The sequence below is a fragment of the Peromyscus eremicus genome, chromosome 14 (assembly GCF_949786415.1).
Source record: "Peromyscus eremicus chromosome 14, PerEre_H2_v1, whole genome shotgun sequence".
Classification (NCBI taxonomy): domain Eukaryota; kingdom Metazoa; phylum Chordata; class Mammalia; order Rodentia; family Cricetidae; genus Peromyscus; species Peromyscus eremicus.
In genome coordinates this window covers 1,364,470-1,381,245 of record NC_081430.1, presented here as the reverse complement: position 1 = coordinate 1,381,245, position 16,776 = coordinate 1,364,470, and the positions used below count along the sequence as shown (strand labels likewise).

Genomic DNA, 16,776 nt, shown 5'->3' with positions numbered 1-16,776 from the left:
CTGCACTACCACCTGTGACCATGGTGTCCAGGTCTGGGCTACTGCCATCGACTATGTCTGGGGTCCCTGGCCCAATAGCAACCAAAGTCTGGTTTGATGTCCATGGCTCATGTTACCACAGGGGTCACAGTAACCTTGTGTGTTGAAATCTGAAAGCCGTGCTGAGCCAGCCCTACCCCTCACTGGCCCTGGGATAGCTTTCCTTGCCCCTTACTGAACACTGCAGCAGGAGAGCTGTCCCCCCCAACCCCCACATGGAAGAGCTGATTCCCATACTCAGGAGAGATGGTTCTACCCCTCACCACAGGTGTGGGAGAGCTGGCCCTGATGGTATGGGGCTAGGAGAGCTGGCTCTACCCCTCACCTGAAGGGGCAGTCCCAGTGGCCTGGACTGACCAGCTCAGCTACCACCCAGACCCATATCCTGGGCCTTAGGTTGGCCCACCCTAACATCTGCCCCATCTATGACCTGCTGGAGTGCACAAAGGGACTGGTCCTGCGGAATGTTAGCAATGGAATATTCAGGATTCAGGCAACAGTGAGATAATCAGAGGGAGTTTTCAACGAGGGCCTAGTGATGATGGTGTGCCAGAGGCCTTGAACCAGACCAATGACTCATTGCAGTGAACATTTTGCAGGTGGGGGTGACTGGACAAAAGGGTCTACTGAGTGACACACTGCAGCTCCTGATGCCACTGGGAGAAGTGTTGGAAAGATGGAGGAGGGAGATGGGTTTTTTGTTTGTTTGTTTTGTTTTGAATTAATTTGGGGGGCATGCTGCTGGGGTATGGGTCAGATATAGAAGGACTGGGAGGTAGGTAGAATTGGGATGCATGATGTGACATTTCCCAAGAGTCAGTGAAGAATTATGTAAAATTAAAAAATAAATAATTATTAAAAATTGTCAAAAAAGTTTATGTATATGTGTGTTCATGTATGTGTAGGTATGCACAAGTGTATGAGTGTGTGTGAGTCAGAGGTCAGCCTTTGGTGTCAATCATCAGGTTGCTGCTCACTTTGTAGAACTCCATGTAGTTAGTTTTGTCATCCAGCAAACAGAAACTCTTTAATCATTCCCACACTCTAGGAATTATTCCTAGAGTAGACTTTGATCCCTGTAAAAGAAGGATAATTGAATAGTATGATTGCAAACAAACAATTTTTTAAAAAAATAAACACCCTTTTCACATTGTCTATAATGTGTACCAGTTTAAAAGCAGGTGCTCTAATGGGAAAGCTGAAAATTGTCCTGCCCTTAACATTGGAGTAAAGAACTTAGTTTTTTTTTGTTTTTTTTTTTTTAAGGCTGAGGATACAGCTCAGTTGGTAGAGTGTTTGCTCAGCATGCATGAAGCCCTGTGTTCGATCCCCAAACCATGTGAAACTGCTCGTGGTGGCATAAACTTGTAATCCCAGAACTCTGTAGGAAGCAGAAGGAGCAGAAGTTCAAGGCTATCCTTGGTTATATAGCAACGTTCAAGGTCATCTAGACTGCAAGAGACTCTATCTTAAAAACAAACAACAATAAAACACCAAAAAACAAACAAACAAAAAACCCTGAAAACAAAAAACCAAAACAATTTAGGGCTGGGGAGATGACTCAATGGGTTAAGCACTTGCCTTGTAGTGAAGACCAGTCTGGACTCCTAGAACCATGTAAAGCTAGATACAGTAGTATGTGGGTCTGCAATCCCAATGTTCCTGTGGCGAGATAGGAGGCAGAGACAGGAGCATCCATGAAGCTCACAGGCCAGCTACCCTGGGAGTGATGAGATACTGCTTCAAACAAAGTAGAAGGTGAGGACCAGCATCTGAGGGTGTCTTCTGACCTCTACATGCATTATGGTAGTACATGAGCCCACACTCAAATCAACACTGTGCTGGCTAGCTTTATGTCAACGTGACCCAAGCTAGCATCATCAGAGAGGAGGAGCCTCAATTGAGAAAATGCCTCCATAAATTCTGGCTGAGGGACATTCTCTTAATTAGTGATTGGTGGTGGAGGGCCCAGCCTATTGTGGATGGTGTCACCCTGGGTTGGTAGTCTTGAGTTCTGTAAGAAAGCAGGCTGAACAAGCCATGATGAACAAGCCTCTCTATGGTCTCTACATCAGCTCCTGCCTCCAGATTTTTACCCAGTTTGAGTTCCTATCCTTTCTTCGATAATTAACAGTGATGTGAAAGCGTAAGTCAAATAAACTCTTTCCTCCTCAACTTGCTTTTGGTCATAGTGTTTCATCACAGTAATAGTCACCCTAACTAAGACAAACACACACACACACACACACACACACACACACACACACACACACACACACGGGAGGGGGTGAGGGGAGATAAAAACAGACTTCATAGTGGTTATAATTTTTGACTCACTGGGCTATTTTTCTGACATTTTTCAGTGGAGGCCCCATTGTTGGATAGTAAAGTTCTATAACTGTAGACTTGATGAGAAATTTCTGGGTAGTCCTTCTGTAGAGAAGTTTCCATCTGTTCTTTAGGACCCACAGTAAAATAGATTTTACAGTTTTCCTTAGTCACCTACATTCTAACAATTTTCATAGTTATTTGTAGTCTCAAAGCCCTTTGTTGAATTTTTAAGTCCCACTTTTATGAGTCAGTACTTAGGAGAAATGACTCCAGCTGTCTTCTTTTCTATGTCAATGTTGGCATATGCTCATGTGGGGTCAAGCTGTCTTAGACAATCCCACTGAAGGACTGAATTCCCAAGCAGAAGTAGTATGCTCCATTACATACAAAAAAAAAGAACCCATGAAGAATGCAAAACGATAGACTCACTGGACATGAGACAGTCAATCTTTTATACTAAACAATAAAAACATGATTGCTAAACCTCTTTTTTAAAGCAGCAGATTTTGTAGCAAAAATGGCTACAGAAAAATTATGAAAAGTATTTCAGTATTTATGCCTTTAAAATATTGTTCTAGTGCCTTTTGGGGAAAATGAAATTCTCTTGTTTAGAGAAGAGTGAGTGGTAAAGTGTGATGGGGAGGTACATTTTGAGTTTCATTACATTTTACTTAGATTAAAGTTTTAACAGTAAAAAGCAAATTCAAATGAACAGAAAATCAGAAAAACTAAGTCATGCTGTTGTCCATATGCCTTCCTAGCATTAGAGATAATACTTAATGTTGTGTTCACTTAATGGCAATGATTACTGTTGAGTAGAGAGAATTTACTTAGATTTTTACTTGGCAGATGAGCTGGTTGTTTTAAGTTATGGAAAAGAAAAGGCAGAGAGGGAAGGTTTTTGAAGCCAGAAACAACCTCACTCCTTGTCTCCTTGTCTCCTGAAGTGGCATTGCTATGGCTTTGCTCTGACCCAGTTACTTCCTCCAGCCACACTGAGCAGTCCAGGTGAGGAGGCAGCGGCAGTGCTGGGTGGCGAAGAGGCTGACCTCAGTGTTCCCCAATTCACCACAGCTCTTACGTTTGTGCTTAAGAAGCCAGAAACACAGGCACAAGCTTTTGTATCTGGACTTTACCTAATTATAGCAGGTGGCATGTTTCTTTTTTTTTTCTCAATAATTTCATTTCTAACAGTAACAACTTGATTTTCCAACTGTTTTAGTTGGTCAGCTTTGTTTTTTTTTTTTTGTTTGTTTGCCTAGACTTAATTCTTCTATCTTCTTTTCTAAACCTGAAAGAAGATGAAAAGAATAATCTATGTCTGCTTCATAGGTCCTTCTTGTGTTTTTTTCATCATAAAGACAGATCTCTGTGTGTCTTAATGATGTGTTTTGATTCAATGGATAAAATAAAATCCCTTTTCAGCAGACTTCTCAAAAATTGTATACCATAAGTCAAATAACACTGGTACTTTTGTCCAAAAATTTTATATTAAAAGGCATTTAAAGATGCCATTCAGCATACACATTTAACCTAGCACTTGGGAGGCAGAGGCAGACATAACTCTGATTTCCCTAAGCCAGGGCTACATAGAGAAACCCTGGCTCAAAAAACCAAACAAATAAAACAAATCAATTAAATAATAAAAAAAGGTGCCTTCCATAGCTAGAGTTGATTAGAAATGAAAAGTCCCATGCAGCTTTGAGTGGACTTGTTGCTATTTTTCCAAATCAAAGTATTTTGTTTTTACTACTTTCACTGAATGGTAAATGTGATCTTTGGACTTTTCTAGTTTTTAAGAAATGCCTTTACTGACGAGGAAGTCCCTGAACTGTGACAACAAATTGAGGTTTTTTTGTTTGCTTTGTTTTGGCTGCATTCATACTCATTTATCAATTTATTATCAATTGATCCATCTATCTACTGGTCTACATATTCACTTATTCTTCACTCAGCAACAATTATTTGAGAACTTTATAAATCTTAATGAAGAACCTACAGAATAAGGGATGTAAGTGATGTAGAGAGCTGCAGATGATAACATGAAGACCTTAGGTAGAAGTGGACGTTCCAAAAGCAGGAAAGTAAATGTACCCCGCTTCATTGTTCAGAGTGCCCCTAAGGCTAGGTTAGTTTAGAGTGTCAAACTAGCATGTGGTAAAGGGAAAGGCCAGGCTAAATCGGAAACCATTCTCTAAACAAATGCTGTCGTGCTGTTTCATGTGGAGAGAAAAAAAAATTCCTAGCATGTGACATAGCTATTTTCCAAGTACTTGAAAAGCCAGCCCAGAAACCAGAGTGAATATGTTCTCTGTCATCCTGGTGAACTAAAATGAAAAGCAGCAATTTGAAAGGTTGCTGAAGGAAGTTTTTTTTTTTTTTTCTGAATACAAAAGAGAGTGTTATAGCAGCCACTGAAGCTCAAAAGAGCTGGTGTGGAAGTAGTGAGTGCTCTGTCACTGGACACATTCAAATGTAAGTCATTTGGAATTAAAAAGGGGATTCAACCCTGGAACCATGTTTGAAAAGAGACTCTTGTGTTTCTACCAGGTAAATGATATGATTGAACAGGCTACTTTTCATTCCCCCTACCAGATCCAATCTCCATCTTCTTCAGTGTCCTGGAAAGCTAACCTCCATGGTGACATCATCGGGCTTCCTCTACCTCTGCTTACAAGCTCACATGGCTGGAGAAATGTGCTGACAAGGGATCATACTGAGACCAGCAAATAGTCTTCATTCCTGTTCACAACCCAGCAGTCTTTTCTCTCTCAGCTCTAGCTTTTCTTAATGTGCCAGGGTTCACAGGGCTCTGGCAACATTCTTGCTTCTCTTACCTCTTGAGTCTAGAGATGCTAAAGGTTTCACACTGCACAACACTAGCCAGCTCCCCAAGTTCTTCTATAACCTTCGTTGTTCCAACCTACAACCAGCAAGATGTCTCAGCCCACAAAGGCACTTACTACCACCTGGTAGAAGCAGCGAACTGACTCTTGAAAGTTGTCTCCTGACCTCCATAAACATTCTGTGGCACACATACTTCACCTGCCTGCATACACATTGCACAAATACACAAATAAATGCAACAAAAATTGTAAAATTTTTGAAAAGATGTAGAATCTATTTTTCTCTCTCACTCTTATATTCTTAAACCTGGGTTGACTTTAGGGTTGTCTTGACCAGTGGAAGCTGGGATAATGGTGTTGTTGCTGGGCCTCAGTGGCCATCTTCTGTGCTCAGGGTCAGGGGACCATTGCATTAGTCATGCTTGGATTTTAGGTCATTTCCTGGCATAACTGACCCTCTGATCCCTCTGATGATCTGCTCTGCTCACGTATTCCAGATGGCTTGTGCAGAAAGAAGACACAGGCAACCCACTACAAAAGAGATATGGCTGCCATTTTAAGCTATCAAATTAGGGTTGTTGCTTCTATAGTGAGCAGCTAACAGGGATGCCTCAGTTTTAAGTACCTCACCCAGAATAATGGCAGTCATGCTTTCTGTTTCTTGCTAGGACCGTGGCTGCAAGCCTGTGGACATCTGTTTCTAATAGATGTGTGGGTCCTTCTCAAGTGGCAGGATGGGAATGACAGTCAAACCCTATTTTATTTTCCTACTTTATTGAATTGTATAAGCTACCTTAAAGAAAAAGAGAAAAGGGAGTGGAATGTGTTATCTCAGATCCCCTGAGAAGTCCAAGACTCTTAGATACTCAGGGAGAGCTCTGGCTTAAACTTCTCTTACAGCTTAATTTCCTGAATTGCAAGTGTCAATCAATGCAGCTAAGTGGGAGCAATTTGGACATAAAGTATAGACAGAAATATGCTTCTTATGTTTTTGCCTCTGTAGTAAGGACTAAGGTCTGAAGGTATCTGAACTTTCATGGTATTGGCTATACAATGCAAGGTAAAACTCCTTCAATCCCTCACTCCTCTGCCAGCCTTCTTGAGCCATTTCTCCTGTTTGCTTCGAAAGTTTTCAGGAAACTGCTGAAAATGATAAAAGAAAAAAAAATCCTGAAGCCCTCTGCTTTTTAGACAACTAAATAAATACAAATTTCAGTTTCCTCTTCACCTGAAATAGTGATAGTAGCACAGTATTTCATGGCATTTCCCTAACTTCGCCCCACACTAATGTTGCGTTTTCATTTTATATGTGTCTAGCTATGATGTAAGTGGTTGTAATTCTCATTTCATAATAAAGATGCATTTATAATTAAGGAGTCCTGTCTAATTTAATATTTTAAGAATTACTCATCCTGCAAAAATATCATTAGCTTTAAACTTTGGGGAGACAATAAATATGACTCTGAGTAGTACACTGTACTCATTTTTTGATATCTGCTGAGTTCAAATATTTTAGGACTACCCAGAAAAATCATGACTATCAGTGTGGAAAAAGATAATGTCTTCTTTCTTTGCATGCATATCTGTGTGTTGTGTGTGTGCAAGTGTATTTGTATTTGTGTGGGGGGGGATACACACATGTGCAAAGGATAGATGTTGCCATCAAGTCTCTTTTTTTTTTGCTTACACATTGTTTTTTCAATAAGTTCTCATACTGAACCTGGAGCTGGATAGGCTACTCACCCCCTCACTTAGGGTTACAGGCAATCTGTTTCTGGCTTTATGTGGATGTTGGGGATCTGAACTCATATCTTCAAGCTTTGGAAAAAGATAGTTGACTGACTGAACCATCTCTACAGACCAATTCTCTTTTTGGTCATTTATAGTTTATGCTTACTATAGCCTACATACATACAATTTCATTTTGATCAAAACCCTTTCTCAGAAAAATAATTCCTTCTGGATATCTACTGTAGACCTATGTTAGGTGACTCATGCACAAGTATCTAGATCATTCTAGCCCCCAAAGAGATTAATTTTTTTGCATTAGAAGGAAAATAAGCATAATTAGTGAGACATGGGGTTTCTCATCCTCTCCATTACTGACACTGGTCAGCATTACTGCTTATTTTGAGGAGTTTTTTTGTGTTTTGTTTGACTGCCAGCCTGGCCTCACATTTTCTGTGTAGCCAAGGATGACCTTATACTTCTGATCCTCCTGCTTCTCCCATACACCGTACCATTGGTGTATGCAGCGCTGGAGATTGGACCAGGTCTTCCTGCATACTCGGCCAGCAGTCTACCAGCTGAGCTGTACTTCCAGTCATTGTCCTGTCCTGTGCTTTGTAATACATTCAGCAATCTCTGACCTTACAAAATGTCTTGAGATGTCTCATCTCCAGTCAGAAACACTAAGTTGAAGAAAGGACATTTCAAGGAGATGCAAGTGAATTGCCATTTTGACTAAACAAGGTACGTTCTCATTTGTACCTTCCTTGGAAAATCCATGCAAGAAGCTCATTACTTTATAGCCTTCCACACGTTTCATTTCTCAGTGGACTTATTTGAGGCTAAGTTGTATTCAAAGGGATGTTACATTTTAGCAGAGAGATAGTGTATTATGATATAATTTACCGTCAGACTGACATTGTGGGTGAAAGAGTAGGTACTTGCTATCCTCTTTATCTTGTCCTTTGTATCTCCAGCAAGCTTCTCTGAAGCATCTTTGAGCTGTCTCCTTCTTCATAAGATTTCCTTTGTCAGCCCCATAGTGCTTGTCATAATGTTGAAGATGAACACACTGATTTTTCGTTCAGCAAGCTCCTGTAACAGAGCCACAGGATCATCATCAGAAAGTACTTCTAAAGCTTGTCATTGCACGAAGATTCTCCAGTTACTTCTAGAAAAACACAGAGAAAACAATGTTCAGAGAAAACACCCAGAATATAGATGTTCTCTCTCTCTCTCTCTCTCTCTCTCTCTCTCTCTCTCTCTCTCTCTCTTTCTTTTTTTTTTTTTGATTTTTTTGAGACAGGGTTTTTCTGTGTAGCCCTGGCTGTCCTGGAGCTCACTTTGCATACCAGGCTGGCCTCAAACTCATAGAGATACACCTTCATCTGCCTCCTGAGTGTTGGGATTAAAGATATGCATTACCACGACCCAGCCTATTTGTATGCTTTTTAAAAAACAGATTGAAAACAATTCCAGCTTTAATTAAACTTTTTAGTTACAAAATATTAATTTTTATTGCATACTGAAGCATCATTAGTGGGTCCACAGTTGTTTGTTCTTTTGTATTTTTATAGTGGGAGATACAGAAGACAGAAGTGACCTAATCTATGCTCGACCAATCTCTCTGGTTCAGTTGTAGTAAACAGTTGCACGTCCAAGATGAAGGATGGAACAATGAAAATTTAGAAGCAGTGGGATATGTTATTTGATTGGCAAATGGTAAAGAGAAAAATGTGGGAAGGTGAGAGGCAGGAATGAAAGTAAGAAAACGTCATGAAGCTCTGCTGTAATTCAAGTAGGAATCTTTTATATCAGCATGTATGGCTAATAAATCAGAGGTAAGAAAATAAACAAAGGCTGTGTCGGGTGTGGAGAATGGAGCTGGGAAGCAGGTGAGCATGAAGCCCCTTTCTCAACATCTATTCTGTAATAGATGTTTTCAGCTCCTCAGGCAATGGAAAGTACCCAGCACACTAGGAATTCAAAACAATTCAGATCAGTTGTAAAACCCCCAACATTTTCCTTTTGTGTAAGCTACACTGTATTCATCAGCCAATCAAAGACTTCCTACTAAGAAGGTGAATTGATAGGTCCTTTCAACAACTTGAATGAGTGAACACTTTGCACAGGCCGCTAATTAACTCAGCCTAATGTTTGTAACTTGATCTCTTCGGTGGGTGACTTTCCTTTACTGTTTTATTTATATGCTGTGGGACTGAATCAAAGGGCAGATATACACAATGTAGATTAACAACAGAAAGTACTAAAGTATTTACATTTAGGAAAATTGCAACAGATGGATTATGTGACTAGGGCACCATTAAGCAGATTAGGACAGGTAGGTGGGGAGGAAACCCCCCAATGGGATCTGATCAGAGATTGCTGTCTGCTGCTGCACAAGATCCCCACCTCCCCACACAAGGAGCTTATGAACATATACCACTGAGTGTGAATCATCAATAAAGGGAATTCTAGGTAATGGTCCAAGGATCTGGAGTTAAAAGATTAAACTGCAAAGAAGCAATGTATCCTGGGGATACTGGTAGAAAAATGAGGACCCTTGCCCTGCTGGGTTGCTCCTGGCTCCAGCTCTGACAAGTTTTGTTTCGTTTTGTTGACTTTGCTAAATCCAGCTGAGCCTTCATTTTCTTGGCTTGAGTTTTAACTTGTTGTTGGGTTAAAGACCAGAAAGAAAGTAAAATCTCTTTATGAACCAAACCAATCAAACAAAACCATGTTACGTAAAAGCCCCTGAAAAAACAACCAGGACAAATACTACTGTCTCTACCAACCAGTTCAGGAATATAGCCCTGACAGTGAGACCAAGTCTTGGAGTGCTGCCCCTATTTTATTGTCCCCTCCCCCACTCCAAGGCAGCCACCCCTACGCCTAATTTCATTCTCGACACTCTGTGTATTCCTGCAGGCTTTATACTATATCCTGGGCAGTTTTCTTAGTCATACTTTGTATGTAGAAGTTTTGCGGTGTTTGCTTTTTTATTTTTCTTTCTCTTTCTTTCTTTGTCTTTTCTTTAAAAAATTTATTTATTTTTATGTGCATTGGTGTTTTGCCTGCATGTGTGAGGGTGCAGATCCTCTGGAACTGGAACCCAAGTCCTTTGGAAGAGTAGTGCTCTTAACTGCTGAGTCATCTCTTCAGCCCCTTTATTTTGTTTTTTCAAGACAGGGTTGAACTATATAGCTCTGGCTATCCTGGAACTCATAATGTAGACCAGACTGGCCTCAATCACAAAGATCCACCTGCCTCTGCCTCATAAGTGCTGGGATTAAAGGTGTGCTAGAAATTTTAATTCTATGCAAAATACAATGTTACACACCTTGTACAACTTTTTAATTCAAAATTATGCTTGTGTGGTGTATACGTGTGGCTTAGTCAGTGAAGTGCTAGCAGCACAAGTGTGAAGGCCTGAGTCTGGATTTCTAGCACCTACATAAAACTTTTGTGTGGCTATAATCCCAGTGCTGGGAAGGAGGAAACAGGCAGATCACTAGATTCACAGGTCAGCCAGCATAGTTGAGTCCATGAATTCTTATGGGAGAGTTATTAGGTTAAGGGGAAAATTATTGAGGAAGACACCTCATGTCAACTTCTGGCATCCATGTGCATGTGCACATATATGCACATACCCATGTGGACACACACACACACACAACACACACAACACATGCACAAGTACACATACCCATATGGACACACCTACCCCATATGCACAAGTGCACATACTCATATGGACACACACACACACATGCACAAGTACACATACCCATATGTACAGACACACACACACAACACATACACACACCACATGCACAAGTACACATACTCATAGGAAACACACACCTCACATGCACAAGTGCACATACCCATATGGACAGACACACACCCTACATGTACAAGTGCACTTACCCATATGGACACCCCTTCCACACACCCCACATGCATAAATAATGTTTATGTGGGTTACCCAGGTTAATATATATGTGTGTGTGTATGTGTGTGTGTGTGTGTGTGTCTATTATATACAAATCTCTCTTTATATATTCTTAGTTTATTCATTTTTACTCATTTAATGTATCTATTGCTTGAATACATTTTCCTATTCTTTATCTGGTCCAGGTAGCATCCACATTTTCCCATACAACAAAACATACAAACATCTTATGTTTGATCCTTTCCTCCCGCTGACTATGGGTTGTATCTAGAGTTTCTGTTTAATTGTTTTACAAATGTGACTGGTTATCCTGTGTTTTGTTGAGTGGTCATACTCTATACTTTCTTTGATTCTTGGAGGCTTGGTTCAAGGTCCTAAGGGCATTTCTGCTTGCCACTGTCTGGCATCGGAGGACACTAATTGACCAGAATCACTTTCAATGACATTTTTAGTTTGGATTTGGGCGATACTTTGGTGGTGTGAATCTTAATTCCAAACTCATATGAGAGCTGTTTTAGTTACTTTTTTACAGCTGTGATGAAACACCATTGTAGGTGGAGTTTTCCTGTCCCAGGAGCTATTTCTAAATTACTGCACAGAGGCGTATATTAATTGTAAATGCTAGGCTGGTAGCTCAGGCTTATTACTAACTAGCTCTTACATTTTAAGTTAACCCATATTTCTTATTTATGCTCTGCCATGTGGCAGTACCTTTATTTATTTATTTATTTATTTGTTTGTTTGTTTGTTTGCTTATGTTTTTAAAAATCTTTTTTTAATTAAGAAATTTTTTATTCATTTTACATACCAATCACAAATTGCCCTCTCTTCCCTCCTCCTGCCCCCAAGGCTCCCTGCTTACCCCCCAATCTCTCCTCTGAAAAATTAAGGCCTCCCATGGAGAGTCAGCAGAGCCTGGTACATTCAGCTGAAGCAGGCCCAAGCCCTTCCCCCTGCATCAAGGCTGTGCAAGGTGTTCCCCCCATAAGTAATGGGCTCCAAAAAGCCAGCTAATGTACCAGGGATGGATCCTGATCCTACTGCCAGGGGCCCCTTAAGCAGATCAAGCTACACACCGTCTTGCTTATGCAGAAGGCCTAGTTCAGTCCCATGGAAGTTCCACAGCAGTTGGTCTAAAGTTTATGAGTTCCTACTAACTTGGTTTGGTTGTCTCTGTAGGTTTTCCTATCATGATCTTGATGCCCCTTGCTCATAGAATCCCTCTTTTCTCTCTTTGACTGGACTCTTAGAGCTTGGCTTGGTGCTTGGCTGTGGATCTCTGCATCTGCTTCCATCAGTTCCTGGATGAAGGCTCTATGATTATAGTTAGGGTATTCACCAATCTGATTACTAGGGTAAATCAGCTCATGCACCCTCTCCATTATTGCTAGTAGTCTAACAGGTCATCCTTATGGATTCCTGGGAACTTCCCTAGCACCTGGTTTCTCCCTATCCCCATGATGTCACCCTCTATCAAGATATCTCTTTCATTGCTCTCCCATTCTGTTTCTCCCCCAGCTGGACCATCCCTTTCCCTAATGCTCTCATCCTCCATCCCCTACCCTTCACTGCCTACCCTCATCTCCAGTTTACTCATGGAGATCTCATCTATTTCCCCTTCCCAGGGCGATTCATGTGTCCCTCTTAGGGTCCTCCTTGTTAGCTAGCTTCTCTGGAGCTGTGGGTTGTAGTCTGGTTATCCTTTTTTTAAAAATATTTTACCACAAAGATACCCCCACAACAGACTGCTGGCAATGGTCGAGAGACAGTCTGAACTGACCTACTCTGGTGATGGGATGGCCAAACACCCTAATTGTCGTGCTAGAAACCTCATCCAACTACTGAGGGATCTGGATGCAGAGATCCATGACTAGGCCCCAGGTGGATCTCTGGGAGTCCAATTAGTGAGAATGAGGAGGGTTTATATGAGCGAGAATTGTTGAGACCAAGGTTGGATAAAGCACAGAGACAAATAGCCAAACGAATGGAAACACATGAAATATGAACCAATGGCTGAGGGGTCACCAATTGGATCAGGCCCTCTGAGTGGGTGAGACAGTTGATTGGCCTGATCTGTTTGGGAGGCATCCAGGCAGTGGCACTGGGTCCTGTGCTCATTGCATGAGTCGGCTGTTTGAAACCTGGGGCCTATGCAGGGTCCCTTGGCTCGGCCTGGGAGGAGGGGACTGGACCTACCTGGACTGAGTCCACCAGGTTGATCTCAGTCTGTGGGGAAGGCTTTGCCCTGGAGGAGATTGGAATGGGGGTCGGGCTGGGGGGAAGGTGAGGGGGGTGGGAGGGGGGAGAACAAGGGAATCTGTGGCTGATATGTAGAACTGAATTGTATTGCAAAATAAAAATTTAAACAAAAATGCACAAAAAAAAATTATAAAATCTTTATTGACAAATAATTCACATAGTATACGATTTGCCTGCTTTCACAACTAGATAGACTTTAGTCCAGCATCCTCATAGGCTCATGTCACCATCACCACTTTCTATTTTAGAACACCGTTGTCTTCAATTTCATAAGTATGGTGATTACATTCCATCTTATTTTTTTAATGAATGTAATATTTGCAATTGTAACCATTTTTAAGTTCACAATTCAGTGGCATGAATTACATTCAAGATATTAATTACACTCATGATATTCATTAACTACACTCATGATATTAATTACATTTGTGGTATTCATTGATTACATTTGCAGTTTTCATTCAATAGCCATTATTGCATTCACGATATTATGTCCTGATACTACTGTCCATTTGTGGGGCTTTTCTATCACACAAAACAGAAACTCTGTACTTAGGAAATCATTGTTCTATATCCTTTCTTCTCCATCTTGAGATAACGTCTAATCTTTCTGTCTATGAATTTGTATATTCTATATATTTCATGTAACACAATTCTATAGTATTTGTCTTTTTTATTGTAAAAACATTTTATGTACAACTGCAGGAGAAATAATACACAGATAGCTTGAACATAAAAACAGGTTATAATTCAAAAGTCCAGGGTTATTTGAAACTGGAAAATATTTTCTCTGTAAAAAATAGTAAAAATGATAACATTTCCCAATAAGCCCCTTTAAGGCAAATAATGGCTGAGTTATACATATAAATATTGATTAGATTCTGGGATACAGAAGAAACCTATCTTCATCTGTTCAGAGAGCTATGTTTTACTTAAGTTGTGTGAGATTCCTATTCGTCTTCCCCTTCACTGTTTGATTTATGGCAGACATTTTTCTATAGGATAATCCTTAATCTAAAAAGATTTTAGCCTCCACTCCGAAGGTACAGCCAGCATATTCTTTCATCAGCTTGATACGGTACAAATTCTTTTCCTAATAGTGATATGTTTCACTAAAGCTTGCCCAGTGATTGGGCAAAACCAAAATTTATAATCCACAGTCATCCTAGGGCCCTCCCTGCTAGGTAGCCTCTCTGGATCTGTGGGTTGCGGTCTGATTGTCCTCTGCTTTATATCTAGTATCCACTTAAGAGTGAGTACATGCTCCTTCCTGCCCCGCGCTCATCCACTGTGTAGAATTAAAACCTCTCCAAAGTATATGGTCAAAAGCAACAGTCATCTGAATTGTGACTGGTTCACTGATAGTCCGAGGAAAAACTAGAGATCACTACTCCAGCATAAGCCCCAGTTTCCTGATTGTTAGAAGATGCTTGATATAAAGGCTTGGGCTGAATATGTTGTGGAGTGGGCTGCAAAGGACCCCTACGGCTTCCTTACAACCGTCATCTTGGCCCTCACACCACTCTTTCTAGCTAGTGCTGTACTGTCCTGGAAACTGGCCAAGATGATTGAAGCCAGAGAGAAGGAGCAAAAGAAGAAACAAAAACGTCAAGAAAACATTGCAAAAGCTAAACGACTAAAAAAGGACTGAAGGTGAACAGACTCTGCAACTGGACAAAACCGTCTGGGAAATCTGCAGCTCTGGAAGGACGCACTAAGGTTCCAGTCGATTTTGTGATAGTATTATACAGTAAATTAAATCTGACCGTATAGAAGAGTCATGTTCTGACCTCAATACTGTAGTAACTTTTAGTTTTGGAAATAGAAGCTTGCTGGAACCCAGTGACAGGTATTTAAGTTAGCATTTACCATACAGGTGGAGCATACCTAATGTGAAAATTCAAAACTCAAAGCACTGTAAAATCTAACACCTGTGTTCAGACACCATGCCAAGAGTGGAAAATTCAACACCCTATTTTCTGATGGGTTGCAGTCAAAATACAGGTGCGCTCAAAATCCATAAAATTATCATCAAACCAGGTGAAATATAAATTAGCCTTGTGTTTGGATTTGGATCCCATCCTCAAGGTATTATGAAATACTCTAAAATCTGAAAAATACAAATAAAATGTTACTGGTCCCAAGCATTTTTGTCTGCTTAACCTGTAGTGAAAATTCTTTAAACTGACAGTCATTTGCCATTTTGGAGCTTAATGTACTCAGGTAAAAAACACCATGTAGAGAAAAATGGTTTTAGACTATGAATCCTGATTAAATGGTGGTTTAAAACGGGGTTCAGCTCTGGACAGAGGATATTAGGAATGTAAAAGAATTATCTTCTGAGGTGAAAAGTTTACTTTGGCTTAAAAGAGATAAAGCATATTAATCACTATTTTAAAATCATTGCTTATTTTTTGGAATGGAAGCATTACTGACTTTCTCAAAGGAAAATTTTATTAATGATTATGGCTATTTGCATTCTTAAGACTTTAGCCATGAACACAGCTAGTGATTAAGACATTTCTTCTTTTTATATAACTTTCTCATTGTCTTGACCATGGATAGAATTTTTGTACACTGTCATTTTCTTTAAATGAGTTTGCTAAGAAGAACAACATGACTTAAAGCCAACAGTGAAGACGCCATGTGCTTTTGAAACCTTGGGTTCCGTGTTTTCTTACAATCACTAGGGCTGTGAAATAGTTCATGGCACCATATAATCTGCTGATTGCATAGATACTGCTTTTGTTTTTATTCGGTCTGTAACTAATATGGCAGCGATGTTCTGTTACTTTTTACTTGTACAGGATCAAAGTGAAAATGAAAATTTCAAATTTATGAAGTCATACTTTACTAAACCAATAAAGGCTTAAATTTGGGAAATTTTTCATGAGTATAACAGTGATGGTAGGAACGGCACTAAAATGGCAAGAGTACAAAGCCAGGGATCTTTTGGTGGCAAAACAGACTTAGAGACTATTAAACATGGCTTTTCTACATGCATGGTCCAGTAACTTTATTCACTGCAGTATTTAACTGCTTATTAATGTTTTCTGTACCTCTGATAATGAATTTTAAGTTACGGTAATTGTCAAATGGTCTTACTAAAAATGATTCTAAATGTCAAAATAAATTTGATATGTTTTTATAAAAAAAAAAAAGAGTGAGTACATACCATGTTTGTCCTTTTGAGTCTGGGTTATCTCACTCAGGATGATATTTTCTAGTTCCATCCATTTACCTGCAAATTTCATGATGTCATTGTTTTTTACTGATGAGTAATACTCCATTGTGTATATGTACCACATTTTCTTTATCCATTCTTTGGTTGAGGGGCATCTAGGTTGTTTCCAGGTTCTGGGTATTACAAATAATGCTGCTATGAACATAGTTGAGCAAGAGTATCCTTGTAGTAAGATTCAGCATTCCTTGGGTATATGCCCAAGAGTGATATCATTGGGTCTTGAAGTAGATTGATTGCCAATTTTCTGAGAAACTGGCAGTACCTTTATAATAAAGGAATGGCACATTCATCTCCTGCTCCCTCTGTGCCGGTCTGGTGACTTCTCCACCCTCCTTCTTCCTATCATTCTCAGTTTGATTTTCCTGCCTAGCTTT

General features: G+C 40.1%; 2 protein-coding genes across 2 annotated transcripts in view; one reads left to right on the top strand and one right to left on the bottom strand.

Annotated features, from left to right (window-relative positions):
• Nucleotides 1–3,506: 3,506 nt before the first annotated feature.
• Lamb4 (laminin subunit beta 4) overlaps nucleotides 3,507–16,776 on the bottom strand; it is a gene marked incomplete at its 5' end in the record, with an annotated part of 136,801 nt that continues 123,531 nt past the window's right edge. Inside the window, 5 exon segments of the mRNA XM_059279851.1 lie at nucleotides 3,507–3,542; nucleotides 3,545–3,616; nucleotides 3,618–3,661; nucleotides 7,886–8,039; nucleotides 9,512–9,617. Coding sequence (XP_059135834.1) covers nucleotides 3,507–3,542; nucleotides 3,545–3,616; nucleotides 3,618–3,661; nucleotides 7,886–8,039; nucleotides 9,512–9,617 — 412 coding nt within the window.
• On the top strand, nucleotides 14,428–15,302 carry LOC131924074 (small integral membrane protein 15). Its single transcript, XM_059279290.1, has one exon. The coding sequence runs from the start codon at nucleotides 14,585–14,587 to the stop codon at nucleotides 14,807–14,809; it is 225 nt and encodes a 74-aa protein (XP_059135273.1). The 5' UTR covers nucleotides 14,428–14,584; the 3' UTR covers nucleotides 14,810–15,302.

Bases quoted from the DNA above. Each gene is read 5' to 3' on its own strand.
- LOC131924074 (XM_059279290.1), top strand. From the start codon at position 14,585: ATGCTTGATATAAAGGCTTGGGCTGAATATGTTGTGGAGTGGGCTGCA.